This window comes from Oppia nitens, unplaced genomic scaffold, assembly GCF_028296485.1.
Source record: "Oppia nitens isolate AA-2021 unplaced genomic scaffold, nextdenovo-longstitch-racon4-pilon3 scaffold5_pilon_pilon_pilon, whole genome shotgun sequence".
Classification (NCBI taxonomy): Eukaryota; Metazoa; Arthropoda; class Arachnida; order Sarcoptiformes; family Oppiidae; genus Oppia; species Oppia nitens.
Genome location: NW_026533243.1, coordinates 3,514,469 through 3,539,693, shown reverse-complemented (window position 1 = coordinate 3,539,693; position 25,225 = coordinate 3,514,469). Strand labels below are relative to the sequence as shown.

At 23.0% G+C, this 25,225-nt stretch overlaps 5 protein-coding genes across 6 annotated transcripts; 3 read left to right on the top strand and 2 right to left on the bottom strand.

Moving 5' to 3' along the window:
- Positions 1–1,132: 1,132 nt before the first annotated feature.
- Positions 1,133–2,372, top strand: LOC128961194 (mucin-2-like). Its single transcript, XM_054307402.1, has 2 exons — positions 1,133–1,671; positions 1,734–2,372. Exons 1-2 carry the CDS (start codon positions 1,290–1,292, stop codon positions 2,249–2,251), a joined length of 900 nt encoding a protein of 299 aa, XP_054163377.1. The 5' UTR covers positions 1,133–1,289; the 3' UTR covers positions 2,252–2,372.
- Positions 2,373–2,790: 418 nt separating this feature from the next.
- LOC128961191 (ubiquitin-like modifier-activating enzyme ATG7) lies at positions 2,791–7,642 on the top strand. The gene is made up of 13 exons (XM_054307399.1): positions 2,791–3,107; positions 3,174–3,228; positions 3,286–3,412; positions 3,487–3,567; positions 3,627–3,743; positions 3,810–3,950; positions 4,011–4,445; positions 4,510–4,726; positions 4,795–4,925; positions 5,487–5,702; positions 7,090–7,205; positions 7,254–7,425; positions 7,490–7,642. The coding sequence occupies exons 1-13, from the start codon at positions 2,951–2,953 to the stop codon at positions 7,640–7,642; spliced, it is 2,118 nt and encodes a 705-aa protein (XP_054163374.1). The 5' UTR covers positions 2,791–2,950.
- A 90-nt stretch (positions 7,643–7,732) lies between these two features.
- Positions 7,733–10,132, bottom strand: LOC128961195 (transcription cofactor vestigial-like protein 4). Of its 2 annotated transcripts, XM_054307405.1 has the most exons (5): positions 9,432–10,132; positions 8,885–8,987; positions 8,692–8,822; positions 8,104–8,610; positions 7,733–8,041 (listed from the first exon to the last, which is right to left on the bottom strand). In XM_054307405.1, the coding sequence occupies exons 2-5, from the start codon at positions 8,953–8,955 to the stop codon at positions 7,938–7,940; spliced, it is 813 nt and encodes a 270-aa protein (XP_054163380.1). In that variant the 5' UTR covers positions 8,956–8,987; positions 9,432–10,132; the 3' UTR covers positions 7,733–7,937. The 2 variants fall into 2 exon arrangements, with proteins under 2 accessions (XP_054163380.1, XP_054163379.1); XM_054307404.1 differs by having other exon boundaries at positions 8,104–8,822.
- A 266-nt stretch (positions 10,133–10,398) lies between these two features.
- LOC128961198 (signal recognition particle 9 kDa protein-like) lies at positions 10,399–10,971 on the top strand. Its single transcript, XM_054307408.1, has one exon. It carries the CDS (start codon positions 10,643–10,645, stop codon positions 10,877–10,879), a length of 237 nt encoding a protein of 78 aa, XP_054163383.1. The 5' UTR covers positions 10,399–10,642; the 3' UTR covers positions 10,880–10,971.
- A 1,829-nt stretch (positions 10,972–12,800) lies between these two features.
- LOC128961193 (ileal sodium/bile acid cotransporter-like) lies at positions 12,801–24,647 on the bottom strand. The gene is made up of 7 exons (XM_054307401.1): positions 24,453–24,647; positions 20,478–20,628; positions 20,361–20,415; positions 20,006–20,210; positions 18,223–18,483; positions 13,983–14,145; positions 12,801–12,867 (listed from the first exon to the last, which is right to left on the bottom strand). The coding sequence occupies exons 1-7, from the start codon at positions 24,615–24,617 to the stop codon at positions 12,818–12,820; spliced, it is 1,050 nt and encodes a 349-aa protein (XP_054163376.1). The 5' UTR covers positions 24,618–24,647; the 3' UTR covers positions 12,801–12,817.
- Between the last annotated feature and the right edge of the window lie 578 nt (positions 24,648–25,225).

The following is a 25,225-nucleotide window of genomic DNA, read 5'->3' as shown; positions in this document are numbered from 1 at the left end:
TATAACCTCACATTTAAATGATTCTCAATTTTTACCGTATAGCCTCACATTTAAATGATTTTCACAATTTTTACCATATAACTATTTTTAATATGGGAATACGGTACTTTTTCAAAAAAAAACTATTTTTAATATGGGAATACGGTACTTTTTCAAAAAAACTATTTTTAATATGGGAATACGGTACTTTTTCAAAAAACTATTTTTAATATGGGAATACGGTACTTTTTCAAAAAAAACTATTTTTAATATGGGAATACGGTACTTTTTCAAAAAAAACTATTTTTAATATGGGAATACGGTACTTTTTCAAAAAAACTATTTTTAATATGGGAATACGGTACTTTATCAAAAAAAACTATTTTTAATATGGGAATACGGTACTTTTTCAAAAAAAACTATTTTTAATATGGGAATACGGTATTAATTTTAAAAACATGAGTTAACTATGGGAAGACGGTAATATGATTGCTTATAAGATAGTTTAAATATATATTTGAGTTATTACGGTATTATTTCATATATAAATTAAAAAATATTATTTTCTTAATTAGTAACATAATTGATGCCCATTTTGATCGATAGATGTATTGTTTATATTATTTGTTATAATTTATCCGTCCGTTAAAAGGTTGATATATCATATAATAGTTTTTATATATATATATTGCCTATAATTTAGAAGTTAGTATAAGTTATAAAATCATAATCCCTATAAAATACTATTCATATTACAAAATATAATAACTGAATAAAAATTATAAATTAATTTATATTATTTGGTTATGATATAAATGTTAAAAATGTTTTAAAAATTTATTTAGTGATATCATGAAAAAATGTACATGATAAAACTTCAAATAATACTCAATAATAATCAATAAGAATATATGTGATACTAAAATCCGAAATTATTTTTATTAGCATTTATTTAAATTTTCAGAAAATAAACTTTTATTTTATTAACAAGATTTTATTATTTATACATATTATGTAAATTAAAGTATATTATATTAATATTATATTAATATTATATTAATATTATATTAATAAATACATTTGACAAACAAAAACTTATTTATAATTTATCAAAAGTTATCTTATTTTTTGTAATACATTTGCATTTAAGACGTATTTATTGTATAGTATGTCAAACACAACACAAATGATAACAAATTTGAAAATTAATTAAAATATTTAAACAAATATTTGATTAAATTTAATAGTTATTACACTTAATGAAGGAGTGATTATATAGTGGACACCAATTCAAGTGATTATTACAAGAGATGAGTGAAACAACAGATGATTTGTCATTTAAGATTGAATGTAGTGATGACGAGAACTACGACAACAATGAAAACAATTATCGTGTGGTCAACGGCAAGAAGGTCTGGGAGCCGACCGGTGCAGACATCGCACGACTTTATCAACAATTGGAGGCCAAAGGGTTCATAGAGTTGCGGTGGCAGTGCCCCGGACGCAGGTCACCATCTGTTCACAATTTAGCCATCAATAATAAACCCGATGTTATCGATAACGATACCAATGGTTCAGATAACAAGTCATCGCTAATGAATGAGTTTGACTTTGAAAATGATTTCAATGATGACCACAATTTGCTCCCAATGGCCACTAAAAGTGGGTCACAGACTAAAAGGCGATCAACCGGTAGGCACTTAAACACTACAAACTTTAGTAAATAATATAATTTAAATATAACTGCATTACAGGTATTAAAAAGCAAACAAATCTAACAAAAGTGATGGCAGACATCAAGAAATATCATTTTGTAGACCAAACAAAAAAATTGACAATTCATTCACCAAAAGTACAGACAGACACTATTGCGACCACCAGTACTAATGTGACGGCACTAACTGCTTCAATATCATTGCCAACACCTACAGCACCCGCACCACACACACCCACTACTTCATCACCTGTACTACCAATGCATTCCATATCTCCAATCACTATACCATCAACTGTACCATCATTTTCATTATCACTGCCAATTACTTTCAATGAATCCACGCCAACATCTATTCCTTTATCTGAAAGTCCTGTTAAAACACCTCCTCTACTGTCAATCGATCCAATTATAACAACAGTGACATTACCTCAAGTGATCTCAACAACAGATACAACTCAATCATTATCTACGACCATCTTTGACAATACAACAAGTGGTCAATTTGTATCTTCTATTAGAAGTGATTCACCAACCGATATATTGCATGAAAATTGATTCAATTGAGTCATATTAAGTCATTATAATTGATAATATAATTTATATTTCAAACTGTATTTTTGTAAATCTTATTGTCATTTAATTTAATTTTGAAATAATTATCTCATAGTTATATTACCGGTAGTTATATAATACAGTTGTATATTTATAATAATTGTAGTCCTCATAGTAAAGATATAAAATTGTATGTTGTCATTTATTGTACTAATTATTCATTTGTCATTATAGGTCTTTATTTGCATAGCATTAAGTGTATATTAGGTCATTATCATATTTATTGTTAAATAGAAATAAATATAATAACGTTGTCTAAGAGTGACCTTTGGCGTATGCACACACTTAACCCGTAAAGACCTATAATGATCAAATGATTGTCATAGTTATATTATTTATATCTCGATATATATGAATTATATAATACATGATTACATGTATAATACAATACAATACAGTATAATACAGTCACTGTATTACAGTGTATATCTCTATAAATATTAATATGTATTTTAATGTTTGGCGTAATTGATGTCAACTATATATTAATGAAACAATGTTTGCATTTTGAATGAAATGATTAAAAATTTAACTTTAAGTCAAATGTTTGAAAATTTCATCAAAAGTTGATTTCAAGTAATTGATTGATAGATTTGTTTTTGTTTTGATATCACGTCTCAACTCAATTGGTCATCGATTACAATGTCTTTGTCGACATCAACTGAACCACAATTATTGAAATATTATCCGTTTTCGTCGGTCATAGACCAGGGATTTTGGCATTTGTTGGCCAACAAGAAGTTGGATACAATTCATTTGGATGATAATGCCATTGATATTGTGGCCACTTTCAGATGTGGTACTAATTGTGATTTACATGTTTGTCAAATAAATGTCAATTAGATAACCATTTGATTGTTTATAGATTTGTCACCAAATCTGCCACCACTTCTTAATGTTGACTATAACTCCTTTGATACGTATAATCACTAAATATTTTATAATAAATTGTAAACTAATTGCATATATTATATCAGTTGCGATAGTAGTTGTGATCAAACCAAAGAAACTCATTATATGAGTGGACAACTAATTGTCACCAATACTTTAGAAGAGTTTATTAATAAAGATAAAAAACTATTGATTAATGATTTGGCAAAACAGGTATTAACTTATTTATAATAACTTATTTAAAAATGATCTATAATTAAGAAATCATTATTTTCACTAATTATTAGATATGGAGTGATATTATTGATGACACTGAAGATGAAAACATATCGAAAGTTTTATCTAAGTTTTTACTATTAGTTTATGCGGTCAGTTGTCGATTAATATTAAATTTAGATATAAATTAAATAATTATTTGTAAAAATAGGATTTAAAGAAATATAAATTTCACTATTGGTTTGCATTCCCAGCCATTTGTTTTCCAATGAAAACATTAACAAATGGTTTGCCAAATGTTTTAGCAAATGTTTGGACCGATGATTATGTAATTATAATTTCATTGTACCGGTAATAGTGTTATAAGTGTTTTATTTTTAATTAATTTATTTAGATTAACGCATTATATTTGCAAATTAACAACAATTTAGAGATTAAAAATAAATCTTATTTTATTGTGATTCTTACCGATTCTGGACCCACTGTTCATTCAATTACAGAATATTCTGAGTTTAAGGATAAATCCAATGTAAAAGTATGTAAAAGTTTTAAAGGTTTTATAAATAAATGTTGACTTAATTTATTTAAATTATAGATATTCTTTGCGTTCGCTGATTCCAGTAGTTCCCAACAATATCCGGGTTGGCCACTAAGGAATTATTTGACATTTATATCTATTCGTTATAAATTAAATAAATGTTGTGTTTTGGCTCTAAGATTACGGGAGAATTCAGTAAAATCAAGTCTTTTGTTAGACATTGAATGGCAACAATCAAATCAAGTTCCAGACATTGAGACAATTGAATGCGTCGGTTGGGAAAAGAATGAAAATAATAAACTTTTGCCACGAATTGTGGACTTAAGTGCTATTATGGATCCAATCCGTTTGGCTGATAATGCTGTTGACTTGAATCTTAAATTAATGCGATGGCGTTTAGTGCCATCACTTGATTTGGACACTATAACTAAAACAAAATGTTTGCTATTAGGATCGGGAACATTAGGATGTTCTGTAGGCCGCACACTATTGGTAAATATTATAGTTATCTAATAGTTTTAAATACTTTATAATTAAGTTTCGACATTGATTACAGGCGTGGGGTATTAAAAACATTACATTTGTGGACAACTCTCAGGTCTCCTATTCAAACCCAGTTCGCCAGTCATTATTCACATTTAGTGACTGTTTAAATGGAGGACAGCCTAAAGCTAAAGCAGCTGCTGAGGCACTGAAAACAATATTTCCAAACGTTAATTCTAAAGGCATTTCATTGTCTATTCCAATGCCAGGTCATCCCGTTTCCTCACAATGTTAGTACCGATAGTAATTTATTTGAATTTACGGTACAAATAATTTTACACAAATCTATGAAAAATAGTAAAAGACAAAGTATGTCAAGACGTTAAACAATTAGAAGAATTAATTGATGAAAATGATGTCATATTTCTACTAATGGATACCAGAGAAAGTCGATGGTTACCAACTGTATTATCTGCTGTCAAAAATAAGGTATTACTATTTATTTACCTTTTTTATAAATTTCAGTTTAGTACTGATAGTATTTTAAGACTACCGGTGATTATATAGCTATTGTAAACAATTATACATTAAAAACACTTACCGTTAAATGTTGATCAATTCCACGTATGAAGATATGTAAGTCATGGTGAATAATATGAGTTTTTAACCATATGAACAAAATATTTTGTGACTTTAAATTTTAATTTGCCCCCTATTTTATACATTTTCAATTTTATACATATATATTATAATATTATCTTATATAACTTAGTAATGAGGGAAAGTAATTTTATTAAATAGTTTGAAACGTAATGATGGTAACGATTATGATACATTTTTATAAAAATAATTGTTACATAAAATATAGATTGAATACTGTATATTAATATTAATTAAATTTGTCATGTTTAAATTATTACCGGTAGTATTTTTTTATTTCCTAATTTTTAAATATTGTTTTTTTTAATTTTATATTAAAATATTACACTTTTGAATGAATAATTTATTTATTAAATAAATATCTGAAGACATTATTTACAAACAAAACAGTTAGTAATCAACGCCGCACTGGGTTTCGATACTTTTCTCGTACAAAGACATGGTGTTAGAAGCAGTAGTGATATTAGTAGAGTCAGTGATGAACCACTTATTGGTGCAATCGGTGGTCAGCCATCAACATCAACGACAAGCGCACACAGATCTCGTAAAGTTAACGGCACTGAATTAGGCTGTTATTACTGTAGTGATGTGGTCGCACCAACTAATGTAAGGCAATTTGTCTTTAATCTGATTGATTGATCAAAATTAAATATTAATTTTGAATCAAAATTTATTCAAATATATTTGCATTATTCAACTATTTTTATAGATTTTTTCTTTTTAATAAATCATTAATTGATTAGATTACAATTGATTGATTGCTGATTTTTATACAAAGTTATGCATTGATTTGATGAAAATACGGATATGCTATATGTAACTTACAGTAGATATTAATGATATAAAACAAGTTAAAACTTATAAAAACTTGTTTTAAACGAAAATATTATTTAATAAATAACTAAATAATTAAAATGTATAGAAAGTAAAGAATTTTTGCAAACATATTAAATATTATAATAGATATCATATTAAGAAATTCTCTAATGAATAAATATATTTTATGAATAATATTTTAATATGTTTAATAATATTATTTAATACAACTTGCAATTGGTATAAATTTAGATTGATAATCTATATATATATATATATATATATATAACAAATATTAGTTCAACCAAAATATTTAATTTATTATGTCTTAAAGTAGTTGTTTTGTCATATTAAAGATAATTGCTTTCAATGGTTGAATGAGAAAAAATAATTTGTTTTGTTTGTTGCAATTTTCTTACATTATTTTATTACAATATAAAATTATATTTATTGTATAAACACTACAATAATTGTAGTGTTTATACAATAAATATAATTTTATATTATAACTACAACAATTGAGAATCAAATTGAGAGTATAAAACTTTTGATACTAGAGAGACAACACAACAACAAAAACAAAAAATCTCAGCATTTGATTAAAAGTTTTATTTCAGAAAATCGGAGTCTATTAGTAATGACATTTTAAAAGTTATTTTTAAAATATTTAATAGTTTTAGTATTTAACTAATAAGAATTTATACTAAACATAAAATATTTATTAAATACTAATTATATGACTATAATTTTCTAATTGAATAAAATTATATTTATAATTATAATAAATGGGAATTTAATGTACCATTTTATCAAAAGGGAACATCCATTTAGACATATATAATATGACTGTATATTATTTAAAATACTTTTGGCCACACAAATATCGATTGAATCAATTAATTTTAGATTAACAATATAAACTTAATTACAATAGATTTTTGATATAAATATGCCATTAGTATAAATATTTGACACTGATATTTGAAACTATTAAGCCAAATGTGATAATATATAATAATATCTAATTTAATGGATATTTTTAAGAACAATGAATGACTTTTAAAGAGACATTCTTGTCAAGAGTTTAACCCCTTTTTTAGTTTTTAATTTATATATTATGTATAATTTCTATAATATTTAGTATCATTTTATTTATTTATATCATTACATACAATAGTCAACGAGAGACCGGACCCTTGACCAACAGTGTACAGTCACGCGACCGGGCGTTGCAATGTTGGCCTCAGCCCTAGCCGTTGAGCTTATGGTCTCTGTATTAGAGCATCCCATGAGGTAAATATAATACAAGTTATTACATTGTTTTTATAAATTGATTTTTAGAGGATATGCACCATCGCTAGTAATAAATGGTGATTATTGTGATGATGTGGACACCGATACAGAGACAGCTCTGGGATTAGTTCCGCACCAAATCAGGGGATTTTTGTCGCGTTTCCAACAAATGATGATCACTAGTGAAAGGTTCACTAAATGCAGTGCATGTTCTCAACCGGTATTTCAAAACAAACTTTTTTATAATTTGATAAAAACTATTCAATTATTTTAACTATTAATAGATAATCAATGCATACAATGAAATGGGTTTCGAGTTTTTATTGAATGCTTTTAATGATAGTAATTATATTGAAGAGATAACAGGATTAACACAATTGCATAATGAAACAAATCTTGAGGACATCTGGTGTTTAAGTGATGACGACGAAGATTAGTGATAATAATCAACAATTATAATAACAAATAATATTCATTGATATGTTGAAACAATTACAAATCTCAGATTATAAATTATTTATATTATCACTTTAATCTATATTTAATTAGTCTATAACTTTCAAAATTACAATTATCAAAAAATAAGGTAATAATTTCAGTCTTATTTTGTATATACGGTAATTGAAAACTTTTTCAAATGAAATAATTATGATGATATTAATGCATATAAAACTATTAAATGATTTGACCAAATGATATATTGATCAAAAATCAAGAGGTTTTGTATTGTTTTTATGATACAATACTCTGAGCATTATTTTGTTGCGAACCATCGGTGTCTGCTTTTTGTAATTTAGTCCACGTATCGCCCAATGCTTTAGCAAAATGGTCATCAACTGAATCAAATCAAATCAAACATAAATAATATTTCAAACTAAATAATAATATCAATAATTACCTGAATATGTAATTGAGTTATTAGTAGAGTTATTGTTGAAGATTTGCTGGTAATCCTTACCCAGTGATCTTCTGAAGTGCTCTTCTATTACCGGATCATTTACTTCATCACTAATAACTAATCTTCTAGTGCTATGCCTTCTGTATGAACTATCATTTATGTCTTCACTATTACATGAATCACTCGAGTTATGACCACTTTTAGCATTTAACACATCGTTAATACAACACTTGTGGTATTTAGATGTCGGAGACACTGCTTCAGCATAAGAGGGAGGGGAAGGACTTATGGATTTGATTTGTTGTGTTTTCATTAGTGATGAGCCGTGAGTTATTACAGACGGTCTCATCATTTGTTGGCTGAAGAGTTGTGCCAAAGACGACGAGTTGGTCGGACTCTTTGAAACAACAGTTGAATCTGACTTTGAATCGGAACAACTCGACTGAGATTCACACGAATCTTGATTTCTGTATTTCTTATAACTCATGTCCAGAGGTTGGTCGTCATCTTCAAGAGAATCATTTGAAGAATGAGTTGATTGTTGCGAATTGGTATCACTAAAGCGTCTTATTATTGAATGTTTTGTACCATCCATTTCATTATAAGGTGATCCCCGATAGTTGGCCATCAAGTTGTCATTATCGATACCGGATCTATGACTAACACCACTATAAGAAGAGTGATTTGTAGCCGTTTTGTCTGATATTTCAGAAACTTCTCTATTAAATAAAAAAAATATTTAATTTGTAATATTTTAATTGCTATTTGTATGATAACTTACGGTCGGGTAATCTTAAAGCTTGATTTTCGGGCCAATTCTGGCCGATCTTCATTGTCTTGACTTCTCTTCATTTTAAAATATTTTTAATTTATACACAAATGATCTGCAAATTCATTCAAAAAATTACTGATAATTATTGATACAATAATAACAAACTAATGAAAATCACTGTCTTATTACTATATCATTGCATTATGTGTTTGTAAAACTTAATAATCATTTTCTTTATAATTGATTTGTATTTACAGTAAGTAATAAATTTGTTTTTTTTAAATTAAAAAAAGTGAGTTTCAATTAAGCTAGTACATATTACTAATCAATTTTGCACCATGTTGTTATATTTACAATTACTTTATATAAATATCATAAATGATAACAAAAATTAGTCAAATATTTAATAGTTATATAAATATATAACTTATATGATATACTGTATTAATATAATTTTAAGAGAGTTTAATTAAATTAATTGACTCATTAAATATTTTCACTGTTTATATATACAGTACAATGTATACCAATATATGATATACAGTACAATACATACCAATTATATAACATGACATCCATTAGTTGATAATTTATATGACAAATGTATTATATTGTTGATCACCTATAACTGGTTTCATTCAATTGATAGCAAATTACAACCATTTATTAAATCTATTCCTAATTTAGTTTATCGTCAACTTTGACAACACAATGATATGATATATCCTATGCTATACTTAAAACAAAGTTGTTTTCAACTAATCCACGTCTTTATCATATCATGTCATTTGTATGAATCGATGGTAAACTTTACTAAAATAAGTCATTGATTTAGACGATTATCAGTTATATTGTGGTCAATGTTAGCGGCGATAGTAAGCACTGACTGTCAATGTATAGCTGTTTTGAACAAAGCATTGAAAGCAAAGAGAGTTTTATTTTCAGCAAATATTTGAGGAATTTATGCAATAATTCAATGAATGTTTCGTTTGATTCAAAGCACACATAACTCTAAGTTTAGTCATTCAATAGCATTGCTCTCAACTCAACACTGATTACAGTTGTAGAGCCAGTTGTGAATCATTTGGCAATATATAAGACAAACACTCATTCATTGCTTAATACATGTATTAATACATTATGTGGTAAAACATTAACAAACATTTTAAATGTCCAAACATTCAACTAAATCGTATTAAATCTAATGCTTTATACGTACAACAATGTGTGCCCTTTTCATAATCAGTTTCAAAGTTTGATGACAAATAACTATACAATAGTTTACAGTGTTTTATCACTAGTTGGCAACACTGCAGCCGTTTTACATACATTTACTAATTTAATACTGTATTAAAAAATTGAAATTTAATACTTAATTATTGTTATATTTCACTCATTTACTAAACTACTGTATAATAATGACTAAATTATTTCAATTTTTATATCAAATTAATAATATTTGACTCAAATATTTTCAAGTATTTAATGAATTGTATTATCAGATAAAATATATAATTGATTGAAATAATGATGACTACAATCATATGACTATACATTCAAAGTGTGCGCCAATTGATTGTATTGTTGTATTGAATACTATTTAATACACAACACGTCGTCGACTGTAAAACACATGAAAATATCTAATCTTATGAATGGTTTCAATGATATGAGTGATAACATCATTGACTTTATAGTGATCGACAACAAGCAGACAATTTGAAGAACATTTGAAGGATTATAAGGTGATAGTGAGTGACAGATCCCATGCCATACCTGTCCTCGTGGGATGAGTTCGCCAAAGCGGCTCAACTCTTGTATTTGGCGGAGCCTTCAAAGTGTCGGTTCGTTATGAAGTACAGACATAGCGATGGAAAACTGGTCCTCAAGTGTACCGACAACTCGGTGTGTGTTATGTATGCCACACAACACTCGGCAGACATCAAGAAAGTGGAGAAACTGTCGACACAACTCATGAGACACATGGCGTCCAAAGACAAGTGACCACTACTTTGTCAACATTTCATTGTTTTTCAAATCTAAATATCTTTAAAATTATTATTAATTATCATTAGTATTATTAAAACATAATTTATATCATATATTGTATTATTATAAATAATAATAAATAGATAATTAATTGTAATGTCTATTGATTTATATTGATATGTTAGACGTATTCAAAATTGTTTGAATCAAATCTACAAAAATAAATGATTATTGAATTYAATATTAATGGCAACACTGGACTTGTTATGTGATACATATTTAAATATATATAAAATTAATGTTAATAAATGTAAAATTATTAAATTATATTTAACAATACATACAATAACATACAATACTACTGATAACTTAAATGAATTAATCATTAAATACTTCACTTGTAATAATATCTGTCCTAAATATCTTTACTTACCTTAAAATATTTGAAAAATATATTGTAATACTGTATTTAGTAACAGTAATAATTGTATTCAATATATGGTAATAAATTGACGTATTGTTTAAAGTACTAAAATAATTAATAATGAGAAACTCGAAATTATATTCAAATTCAATAAACAGTTAATAAATTATTTGTAATTACAGTATATTATCATTTATCAACACAAGACAAACAAAAGTAAAATAACTAACTTTACGTCAATTTTACTGTTTCTTATCGATTACAGTCAGAACTCTGTGTTGTCTTAAAACACCAAAAAGTCATTAAATTATTGTTAAATCAAATTATTGTTACTTTTTAAAACTAATGTCAAATCTTGTGATTAAATCAACTATTTATTTGTCTTTTGAGAAAAAATGCAATAAATTTTAACATTTATATTTCAGTTTATTTTGCTAATAATATAAAATTACAATTCATAAGATAATATATTTTTATATGTTTACAGAATATCAATTAATAACTTTATGCATACTTTTATTTATTTTAAGTTTTGAGATAAAAATATTTTTATAATTCTTATATTTAAATACAGAACGGTTTAAATAATTAAATATTTATAAATAATTAAAAATACAGTATATTGATGATATAATATTAATTTATATTATATAAAATAACTTATAACAATATGATATTCACACTATTAACAAAATAATATACACAGAATTTATTATATAAAAATAATTATAATTGATAACATATTAAATTATATAATAAGCAATATTAATCATCAATATTGTTAATTCATTTCAATCAATGAGATCTCTTTTTCATTTTCTCTTATAATAAGAGTATTTATATATTATATTTATTGAATAATTATTTATTTTGTCAAAATTAGTTGTTTGACATTTAAAATATTTGTACACAAATGAAATATATAAATATCTTAATACAGTATGTTAAACTGTATTTAGTTTATATATATAGAAAATGTTTAAAAATTAAACATAATTTATAATACAAATATAATAAACATGGATACAAATTTATCTGTCTATATATATATAATATATATAATAAATTTATATAAAATACACTTTATATGTATACAATAGGAGTGCTATATTGGAAATTAGGTCAGATTCATGAATATTCTTGATATTGTGAATATTATGTCAATACATAGAGTTATTATTAATACGATTAAATAGCAATGCTTTTGGTTAAAATGTATTGAAGATTACGTCTATTGGTTCAAATGATATTTGCATTGAATTTATCAAATGTTTTTCACTTATTTGCTTTTTAATAAATTCAATAACATTTTCTAAAAATAAAAACATGCTCTAAATATTATTAAAATTATATGTTTAGTGCTGTAGTAATACTACATATAACGCTATAAAGATAAATATAAAAAGATATGAATGATTAGTTAATATAACATATAATATGATAACATATGAGCACATAATTGGTGAATAAAAATTAATATCAATCATAAGTTGATCACATTTTTATCTATTAATCCATTTGTTTGATCGTTAAGCTGGCATTGCGTGTGATATGGTCTCCACCGTTGATATCGTAATCTCTAAATATAACACAAAAATTCATATTATAAGACATAAGTTATGAAAATAAATTGGTTTACAATATAGAGATATAATTAACTAATTATTCAAATGCATTAATAAAACTCCGGGACATTGTATTTATTGCTCACGTTATACTCAGCGGAAATAATTCAATATTTTCATGTAATGTATATAAATGTTATATTATGTATTATAGTGGTTATGAAAATATTTTTTAATGTTTCCTATTAAGTGATGTGTAAAAAAGTAAATGACATTTTACCAGATATTAATGTTGACAACAATTCTCATATAAATATTTTATTATTTTTAATATATCACATTTATTGTAATAAATTACATATTTTATTGAATTCAATTGTATTAATTCTAATAAATATATTTAGTATATATTGTAATGTTTTAGTTTCACTCACTTTCTATTATAATGAATGATTTCAAAATTTAGCTACAAATTCATATTAATATATATTATAATCAATAAATTATTTCTTATATTATATCATGTTAAAACTATTTTTAATAMTGTAATATTTGTCAAAAAATTATAATAATTATAATAATTAGACACTCATTGTAATTTATAGTACAATTACTATAAAAATTGTTTATCTATTTGAAACCTAATTTATCTCAAATCTAAGTTAAGTATGATTACGATTACACCTCATTTATAAATGTTTAAATGTTAATTAAATTTAAAAAATGCCGTAACTATTATTTAATAGATTTAATTTGGTTATCTAAAATATTTTTGCTAAACTACCACAAAGTTTCCATAAAATTTAATACCAATTATAGATTTAAATAACTTAAATATTTTGTTAAAATGAAAATAATTATAATGCATATTATTGAAAACAACTGACAATAGTTGACTGTAGTGTATAATAATTGATATGAATATTTTGAGTAAAATAATTTTAGTGATCAATGGCACTGTAATAATTGCAAATGATGTCAACGTATTATTATATGAGTGCTCTCTCTCTCTCTCTCTCTCTCTCTCTCTCTCTCTCTCTCTCTCTCTCTCTCTCTCTCTCTCTTTGTCTGTCTGTCTCTCTGTTTGTGTATTGATATAAATAAATCAATAAAAAGTATGATAACATACTTCCTTGGTTTTGTCCAAAATTGTTGGTTTTTTCTGATAATACAATATCCAGTGATCTGCCGAAGAATCGCTTATGTAATCGATATAAAGTGGCAATTATTATACAAATTGCAAACATCGAGAAGGCATACATAAAGGGAAATAACCACACTTTAGGCAATTGCTGTAATCAAATAAATAAATTAATTAAATAATACTATTACTTATATTTTTCAAAAAAAGTAAAACTGAAGTTTTGTACATTTCCATTAAGTATTGTATATTATAAAATAAATTATCAACCAAACCATAAAATTATAAAAAATTCTAATAAATAAATTTATTTGATTTTAATTTAATTTTATAAATATAATATAAGTTATTATAGTTTACTTGTAATTTAGAATAGAATATATATATATATATATATATATATATATATATATTGAAACTAATAGTCACTATATATTAAATGAATTATTAATAACTAATCGCAATTTTAGTGCTCAATTTTAATGATCTTATTTAAYTTAAATTTATTAAATTATAATCAATTTAAAGTTGAGACCGTAATTTTCAAAAATTTATATATATCAGTATTCAATTAAAATTATTAATTTTTAAGTAAGTTACAAAAAACTAAAAAAGTACAACGAAAATTTTCTGAAATTCAAAAATTTGAAATATTTATACTTTGTAGAAGTCTATTTTGAGAATGCTATTAAATTTATATAGCTTTTATTTGCTTAGTTTTATGTGTTTTATAAAATAAAAATTACTATTTCAAATAATTTTATTATTATTTTTTTGTCAATTTATAATTTTATTTTTAAAAATAAAAGTGATCAAGACAAATAAATATTATTAATAAACATTAATTCTTAGATATTTATTGCAATTTATGTAAAGTTAATTATTATTGTAAACAAATGATTAATTTGATAATAATACTAAAATTTCGGTATTTTTTAGTTTTAAAAAAATTACTTAAAACTTACTAATTTTAATAGAATACATAATTTCAACATTTGTTTACTTAATTTAAGTTTATCATAAGTTTATTAAATAATGTTTTAATTTTGCTTTTTAGGATTTGTTAAACTAATAATTAAATGAATAGTTTATAAAACTATATAATAAATGTGTAAATTTCATTAAAATCTCAATAAACACTATCAWTTTTTAATTGTCAATATCAATTATGCAAAATGTCATACATTATTATTTATAATATAAAGTTACATTAATTAATTGAAGGTCAAAAACATGATCCTTAATGTTATAATTTGATATATTGTGATAATAAAAAAGTGTTGAATATGTAATTAACGTAACTTTAAATGTTATTTATCTCTTGATTGTAATTTTTATTCATTATTTTCTATATTTATATATACAGTACAGTATATATATATAGAAATTTACACACTTTATAAAAATTTCTTATTTACACATTAAAAACTTTTTTATATTCAAACTAAACTTAGTTTAATAAGGATTGATTTGAATATGCTTTAATATACCCAAAAATTATGACAATTTACGTCAACTTAAATATATTAGTAGTAATAGTAAATTAGTAATAATAATAATGATTAGTGAATGTCTATTCATATAAAAAAAGTTATTAATTTTTAAAAGCTATACTGATTTCAATGACTCATCTGTGGTCAATTAACTTAATCATATATTTTTTATTAAATAACAAAACTATAAAATATTAAAAAATCAATGTTTACGACTTTTTTTAGATCATAAAAGACATTGAAAGTTAATATAAAAACATTGGTTAAACTACTGTAGCTATAAATTATAACTTATAATAACCTTATACTAAGGACACAAATAGCGTTAACTATTACTTAAAATGCATAACTAGGTTGTAATAAATTAAAAAAACACTCATTTAAATCACGTAATATATAATTGATTTATAAACAGACATATCGTTTTATAAATTTATATATAATTATTCAACACACAATTGTTTACTAAAAAATTCATTTTCAATGTTAATATCTCTCAATAATTTGTAATAATTGAAGAAAAWTTTAAACTACTAAACTAATTATATATAACCTTAAAAATAAAATTTAAATAATAAAAAATTGTTTTTTTGTTTATTTCGTATAATAAGTATTATGAAAAATAATAATATTATATTAAAAACATTTTGGCAAAGACTACTTGAGAGAAACCTATTTCCGTTAAACATATTTTAACTGTTATACAATGCTTTCATTAGTTATTTAATATTAAAAATAAGGTTAATAATCAAATTTAATTAAACGTCTCAATGCAATTAAAAATATATTTATAGCTAATTAAAAGTAATATCTTTAGCTAAAAAATATTAATATATCTTAAAATAATATTAAAATATAATATTTTCTATTTTTTACTAACAATGTTTAAATACTAACAAATTTTTATCATTCATATACATGTATGTTTTGTATTACAATTGATAATTTATTATAATTGTCATTTATCACATCATATTGTATATTTAAATTTATAAATAATCTTTTTATGTTTTTTAATATTTTACATTTATATAATAAAGTATTTATATGTTAACAGCATAAAAATAATTAATTCTGTAATGTTTAGCATATATTTTCAATTTTTAATGCATTTTCATAAAAGATATTTAAATATTTTTATTATTGATTTAAAATCCTGAGTTATCTTTATTGCAAAGTTATAAATATGAGTCTTAGAAAAAAAACATTTTGACTTTTTTACTAAATAATATTTGAAACTTTGATTTGAAATATAATTTATGAACAAATAAACAAATTTAAATAAACAAATTAAACTATTGTGAAATTTTAAAAATATATCAATAAATATTTATTATATATTTTATATATTATATTTTAAAAAATACTGAATTTATAATGAATATTATAATTATATTTTTTATAATTAATGTTTATTAATATAATTACTATTATAGAATATTAGTAATTATTACAATTTCCTCTATTTATTTGTTGCCTAACTGGCAATCATTTACGACAGTTGGATACAAACTGCGGCACAATTTATACCTTTATAGTGCTATTTCGTCATCTATTGCTAAGCGSGAGGAATCATCAGAATGTACCGCAAGATAGATAAAAATGGTTAAAACTTATCGATAATTACCTATTGTTGTGATTACTAGTCGCTTATATATCCAACTACTAAATGACCATTTTTTTAGAGAGAGAGAGAGAGAGAGAGARAAATACATATACATTGTATGCATTGTATTATATTTATTTGTATAAGAAATTGGATATTTAATTTCAAAAATTTTTAATTTAAAATTACTGAAATAGTGCTATAAAATGTGCCGCAGTTTGTGGCCAACTGTCGTAAATGATTGCCGGTTACGCAACAAATAAATAGAGGAAATTGCAATTATTACTAATATTTTATAATTAATTTTGATTCATCTAACTAAACCATTATATAATTACTATTGTATTAAGTACTTAATTGGTGATTTAAAAATACTATAATATTAATTATTAGTTTTATAACTATTAGTTTTTATTATTATAGTATCTTATTTTAAGATTTAACAAAATTAATTGTAAGGTCTTAAAATTATTTCTCTACTTTAGAGCAAAAAATTAGGCAAAATGTTAATCAATTATAAAATTTAAATAACACTTAACATGTCGTAAACGTTTAAACAAATTGATATACATTTGTAATTTGTATTAACATTAACTTAATATAACTTTTAAATTAATTAATAGTTTGTTTAATTAATTTAGGAGTTTAATGAATTATTTTTAAGTTAATGTACATTTTAAATATATTTAATTATTATAATATATAGAAAGCTATAATAATAATAATAATAAATATTGTATAAAATTGAACATAAATAAATATTTTAACGCATGAATAACTTTTTTTATCAAAATTTATATATGATTTGATTAAATAAACAAAAAAAAGTTATAAAGAAAATTTTTAGATCAAAAAACACTTCAATAAATAAACTGCAAAATTCACGCAATATTTCGTGATTTGTGATACGTTTGCAAATATGAAATTATTGTACGGATTAGTGCACTAAATAAAGAGTAAATACTTCTATATATTTATAAAAACTTTTCAATAAAAGTGTCTTTTTAACTGTTATTTCAATTTGAAGATCATTGATATATTTAGTAAAGTTAGTTCAAAGTTGATTACAAATCTATAAAAATCTAATTTACGTTAAAATTAATGAACAAACAAATAGTTAAATAAATACCTCATAAGGAAATGACAGCGAAATGATGGTGAGGGCAGTGCCCACGTTCTGTATTCCCGCTTCTATAGCTATAGTGCGCCGGAATGAGTGCTTTAATCGGAATATACTGGCGGCTAAATAACCCAAAGTAAAGCCTAATAATGGTAGAGCCAACTCAGCCACATATATGGATAGAGGAACGCCATGAAAGATGTTTGGAAATATAAACACTTCCAGTGTCTGGCAAACAGCTATTATTGAAAATCCCGCATAACTTCCAATCTGACAGTTAATTATWATATAAAAAATATTGTTATTATAAAATAAACAATTATTATAATGTCTTATAAATTAGAAAAAATTAAGTTCAAGTATAATATTCAAGCCATTAAATAAATAAATAATTTTTTAAAATAGAAAATTTATAATTAAATATTTTTTATATTAGTGTAAATTACAAAAATTTATTTATAATTTCTGATGATTTAATTATTACTCATTATGATTTAGTTATACAATAAAATAATATATTGTAAGTTAAATTAAATTACTATATTTAAAATAAAAATATAGTATGTATAATATATTTTTATTCTATCATATTTTATTCAAAAATATATTGATACGGTATATTGGTATTCATAAATATATATTTCTAAAAGCGTTTTGTTTTTTAAATAAAGCTATAATACTAAACAAATCTTAAAAATATAGTACAAGGACTTGAAGAACAAAAACAGATAATATGGGTAAACAACTAAATGTTTATTTGTTTAAAACATTTTTAAAATGAAAATTAAATAGTTTTTAATTAACGCCTTAATTTATTGTCTAAAATAAAAAATATAATTATTTAGTATATACTGTATATGTTACACTACAGTATTGTAACTTTAGATAATAAATAATAAAAATGTTAAATTAATACACTTTTAGGCGGTTTCTTGTTTCAAAAAATAATGTCATATAAAAAATAATTTATTTTAATATTTCATGTTAAAATAATAACATATTGTAAACTTTTTTTATTATATGTTGTATATACTAGTATTATAATTATTATATACTGATATTTACAATATCTAACATAGATTAATAATGTTTGTTATAAAATATTAAGTATAATACAATACTTATAATACGGTATATAAACTTTAGTGATAAAAATTTCAAAAATGTGTACAAAAAATATGTCTATTAAATGTCAATAAAATTATTTTATCAATCATTATATAATAATTATTTAGTTTATCATAATATTTAACAAAATTATCAAACTAAACACCAAGATTGCAATCCATTTGACTAAAATTAAATAATTTGTATTTTATGATTTAACACAATATTTAAATACTGTTTTGTACTGTATATAAATTAAATGCTTTTTAAGATTTTAAGAAAAATACAAATATTTAATTCTTAAGTTGTTTTTACAATATTTGAAATGTAAGAAACCTTAAGTAAAAAATAGAGTTCATTATTACTCCATTGGCACTAAATTTCAATATTAATTCATAAAACTCAATGTCAATTATACTATTGAYTGTCATTTAATTTAATTTTTATCAAAAATAATTATACTATAAATTATTTATATAGCGATTCACAAAATGTAATTATTATTACCTCAATTGCTACTCCTAATAGCATTTATCAAACTTAAAATACTTTATTATAAAAACTTAATATTTTTGTTTTTATTTAAAAATAAAAAATAATAAAAGTATCGTTATTAACGTTATATATTAAAATTTATTTTATCCTTCAAAAAGAGTGTGTGGTTATTATAATAATTGTGTGATACCTGAGCTAAAATGGGTGCAAACTTAGGAAACTTCCAGTTGACAATCATACCAACGATGACGGGTGTGGTCAGTGATAGCAAAGATATCATCATTTTTCCGTATGGTATGACCAGACTTTCCGTTTCCAGACTTCGCCCATAAAGCCATACATTAAAAGGCATCATAAATAAGGCAGCAATTGTTGAAAATGATGTCATCGTTACGCTAGAGATTAAATATTTATCATATATTTTAATTTAAACCACAACTTATCGCAATATATAGTACATATAACTTATTTATTGTATATTAACTTATTTAAATATAATTTTCATAACAAATAAAATAGTCGTTTTTAGTTGTTTGTAGACTCACCTCAAGGATAGATCTCCCTCACAAAAATAGGCAAATATATTGGAGGCGACACCACCTAAAACAGTGGTTTAAAAAATTAATTAAATTGATAAATATATTAGTGATTTATTTGATTACCAGGACTACAGGCGAGTATCAACATTCCAGTGCCGCGTAAAGCATCAATAGATAGAAATTTAATGAGACAATAGGCAGAGAATGGCAGCAAAAAAAATTGACTAAACATCCCTATTATGACACCAACCGGGCGTCGTATGTGTCCCCAAACCTGTGCTCATAATTGATTCATTAATATTAGTTATATTTAATTTATTACTTATTACTTAAAAATTAAAATTACTAAGTCACTTAATTTTATTAAATGATACTATTATATTATAGATTTTAGTAAAATACAATATTTATATTATACTGGAGATATAATTAGATACAAAATAAGATAAATTTCTAACCCAATTGAGAAATTTTACTCAGAAAAGTTAAGAGATTTTTATATATTTAACATTACTTTATTCAAAACTTTTCATAATATTTTTAACATTGTGTAGTAATTGTAATAGTAATCATAAATTAAAATAACTTACAATTACTAAACAATGATCTTCTATAGCTATAACTATATTATAAATAGGGTTAGATTAGATTCCCTCCCTCGTCTTATATTCCATAAGTTCCTTATATTCCCTGTTCCCTGGGAATTCCCTGGGAAGACATTTCCTTGTGGTACCACCTATCGTACCCTAACTCACATTACATAATGTTTTATTAAAAACATGTTTGTATAGTAAATGTCTACAAAATGTATTTAATGTTTTTACTAAATGTTTAATATTATTAGAATCATATTTTGATTGAGTTATTACTAACATAATGGTCCCAATTGAAACACATAGTCATTGAGATTAGGTACTTTTTAATGTATGACAAATTATATTTTCCCTTTCTAACGATCAAGGGAGGGAATATAATATATTTTCCATATTTTCCGGGAAAATTGGAGGGATTTTATCTGGGAACTTCCCTCCCTGGGAATCTCAATATAACCCTAATTATAAATGAATAAAAATCTATAAAATTTCTAAATGTTATAAGTTTTTAAAAGAAATTTCTGTCTATGAGATCCCCAAATGTTAATTTTAGTTTTAACAATATATTATAATTATTACTAATAACTAAATATATTATTAATATATTAATTAATTAATATTTAAAGTAACAACATTAATTTAGTTTAGTAATTATTTTGTATTTTTAGTTGTTATAATCAATTAAAAATAATTGAATTATTAATAAAATTTTACAAGAACTAATTATAATAATTATAATAATTTTATCAAGTTTATATTTCATTTGTATAGTAATGTATTGTATATTATGTATTCATAATAAAGTATTACAATAGCTATATATGTATGGAATCCCATAGTATAATAATTAAGTAAAATTTCAAAATAAAGTAGCAGGCGCGGTTAAGAAAATTTTTGAAATTAATATTTTAACTGATATATTTTAATATATAATATAATTTTACACATATATATTAAATTTTAGATCAATCGGATCAATATTTTTATAGTTATTGAATAAAATAAAATTTGATTATAATGGGAGGTATACAAAAATAATCAAACTTTGACCCACCAAAAAACACCCGTCCCTGGGATCAATTGTCTTTAAATTTGGTGGGTCAAAGTTTGATTATTTTTGTATACCTCCCATTATAATCAAATTTTATTTTATTCAATAACTATAAAATTATTGATCCGATTGATCTAAAATTTAATATATATGTGTAAAATTATATTATATATTAAAATATATCAGTTATAATATTAATTTCAAAAATTTTCTTAACCGCGCCTGCTACTTTATTCCAGAGAAAATTTCTAGAAATATTGTTATCCAATATATTTTTAAAAAAAATATTTGGTAATCTGTAGATTCAGTTCAATAGATAAATTATATTATTGATTTATTACTGATAATAATCATAATTAAGACATACCTGTTTTTAATTAGCATTAAAATTAATTTTAAAAATATCATTAATTATTATTTCACATAAAAATAACAAACATATATAATATATGTTTAAAATAACCTTAAACAATTTACAATTGCATTTAATTATATGCAATTTAAATTTAAATTTGACGTAAAATTAAAAAATATATATGTTATACTTATGCTAATTTAAAATACAGTATAAACCAAAAATTAATATTTTTGCCAAATAATCTATTTATAATACAAACATAATGTTTTATATGTCAAGTTATGATTTATTTATAGTAATATAATATAAAATATAAATTAAAAAATTTTAGTGAAAATAATTATAATATTCAATAAATTTAAAAATTAAATCTGGTATTAATTATCTGATTAATTCCTAAATCTGCATAATTAAGTATCTGAATTAGTAAAGTTTGCATCTTTTCGTTACTTTTGATTAATTTTTTAATTTTTACTTTAGATTTGGATATTTGATTAAAAAAGTAAAATATGAATGTTTGAAAATATAAGGAACTGGATGTCAATAACTAGAGTTTAGGTTTTTATTAGTCAGTACTTAAAGTATTGTATGTTAATGTGAAAAATAATGTCTATTATATGTTTGATAATTATCGTACACTTTATGTTATTTTCCAATTAGTATTGAATGGATATTTAAACTATAATTTCTATAAATAGTTGTGTATTTTCTATTTTAAAGTTAATCGTGTATTTGGCACCAATACCATCGGGTGCACCAAATGTTTAAGTTATAATATAATTTATAACTTATAATAAAGTGATAGTAGATTACCGTATATTTGGTTTGTTATGTTTTTTTTGTCAGCTATTAACACCCAGTGTCTGTACTACCAATTAAGTAACGCTTACACTCCCGCTGACCATCTGTGGTCTCGGAAGTTATACAAATCCGTTACAAAAATTATTTATCATAACTATTATAAATATTGCAACAAAATTAAAAAAATTAGTAAACACTTAAACTTAGATGTAATGTATATAAATGTTTTTAAGATGTATATATTTTGTAATCTCCAATTAACTCCATTGACCCCATTGACCTTTTGGCCATTATTCTTGACTTTTGAGCCAATTTAACAATTTTATCTTTTTATATTTAATTAAATGATATTGTAATGAATAATCTAATAAATACTGAATATAAAAAACTTTAAAAGATATGATAAATTAAACTAAAAAATAATTATAAGTTATTTTATAAATATTATAAATTATATAAAACAATAAAAATGTAATTTTATTTAGACAGTTTTAATAAAAAAATATTAATTTTTTTGGTTTATTATATTGATAAAAATGTAAATTAGAAATAAAACAAAATTAAAATATAATTAAATTACAATATTATCTATTTTTAAATATTTGTTATTTTACCAGAGACTTGCTATTGTTTTTATTTTTTATTATCAATTTAATTGCTTATTATAATAGATTAATGTATTAAAATAATCTAAATACTCTTCGGTAGAAAATTAAAATATAAAAAAAAATATTCTGGTGATTTTAGATATTTATTTTTAATATTTAAATACTTGATATTATATTTAATATATATTTATTATATAACATATATATATATAATTTATATATTCATATATTTAACATTTATTTATAAAATATATTTATTGATTAATTTTTCTTATATGAAACAAATATCAATTTTATTGATTTAAATATTAAGAAAAACACAAAGTATAATAAAAAGGAAAGAGAGTAAAATAAATATTAAATTATTATTTGAATAAATATGATTTTGTATTAATATTTTAATTTATATAAAAATATTTTTATTATCATTTTTAAGAATAAAACTATTTATACATTAAAAATGTTAATTTATGTTTCAGTATATGAAGACAGTAATCAATTAATAAAATAGTAATAAAAATAAAATTTAACCGGTATTAATTATATACCTAAAAATATTTATTTTTAAAATAAAACATAATTGTAATATTAAACTTAAAGATAAAAATAAAATCGATTAAAATAATCTTATATAATAAAAATTATATATATTATACTAAAACAAAAATAAAATGATAGATGTCTTACCTGATCCCAAGTGATTGAACAGCCCATTGCAAACATGACAGACACGAGAAGCACAACAATTAGGATGTCGTGAACTTTCTTGAGTATTGGTGGCGAAACATAAGGAGCGGGGGTTCGGGAGGGACCGTCTGAGCTATTATTGACCATTTGTGACAATACTGTCATATTGTCAACTAAAAGACTGGTCAATGTTGTCGTACCAAATGTTGTCATTATTTGTTTTTAAAAAGTTATAACTTATTTGTATAAATTGTATAAACAAATATTAGGTTTGACATTAAAATTATAAACACAATAATATATTGTATAACATATACTAAGTGAATGTCTGAAAGATTATTGTCACATAAAAAGCTGAATTATGTGTGAATCGACACCAAAGTACTGCAAACTGTGAAAAACCAAATTTTAACCGCAATTAGAAAAATAGGAAATTATTAATAATATTAAATAAATTTGTTGATTAGTTTACAGTAGTTTGCAAATAATATTTACACTTTTACTGTCTATATAAATGTCTAAATACCTGATTATACGGTTAACTACATATAAAGTACAGCGACATATGTTATGAGTGAATGGGAAAAGGTGTCAATGGTTTGGATGCTAGAGATCTGAATTCAAGGCAATCATAACACAACTTAAATACAGACTGACTATCAATGATAGTATTGATATTATATTTAATAATTTCCTCTCAAATCTATCTCATAGAAGGACACTATTATCTAAATTTATATGTATACATTATAATCAACTCAATATAATATTAT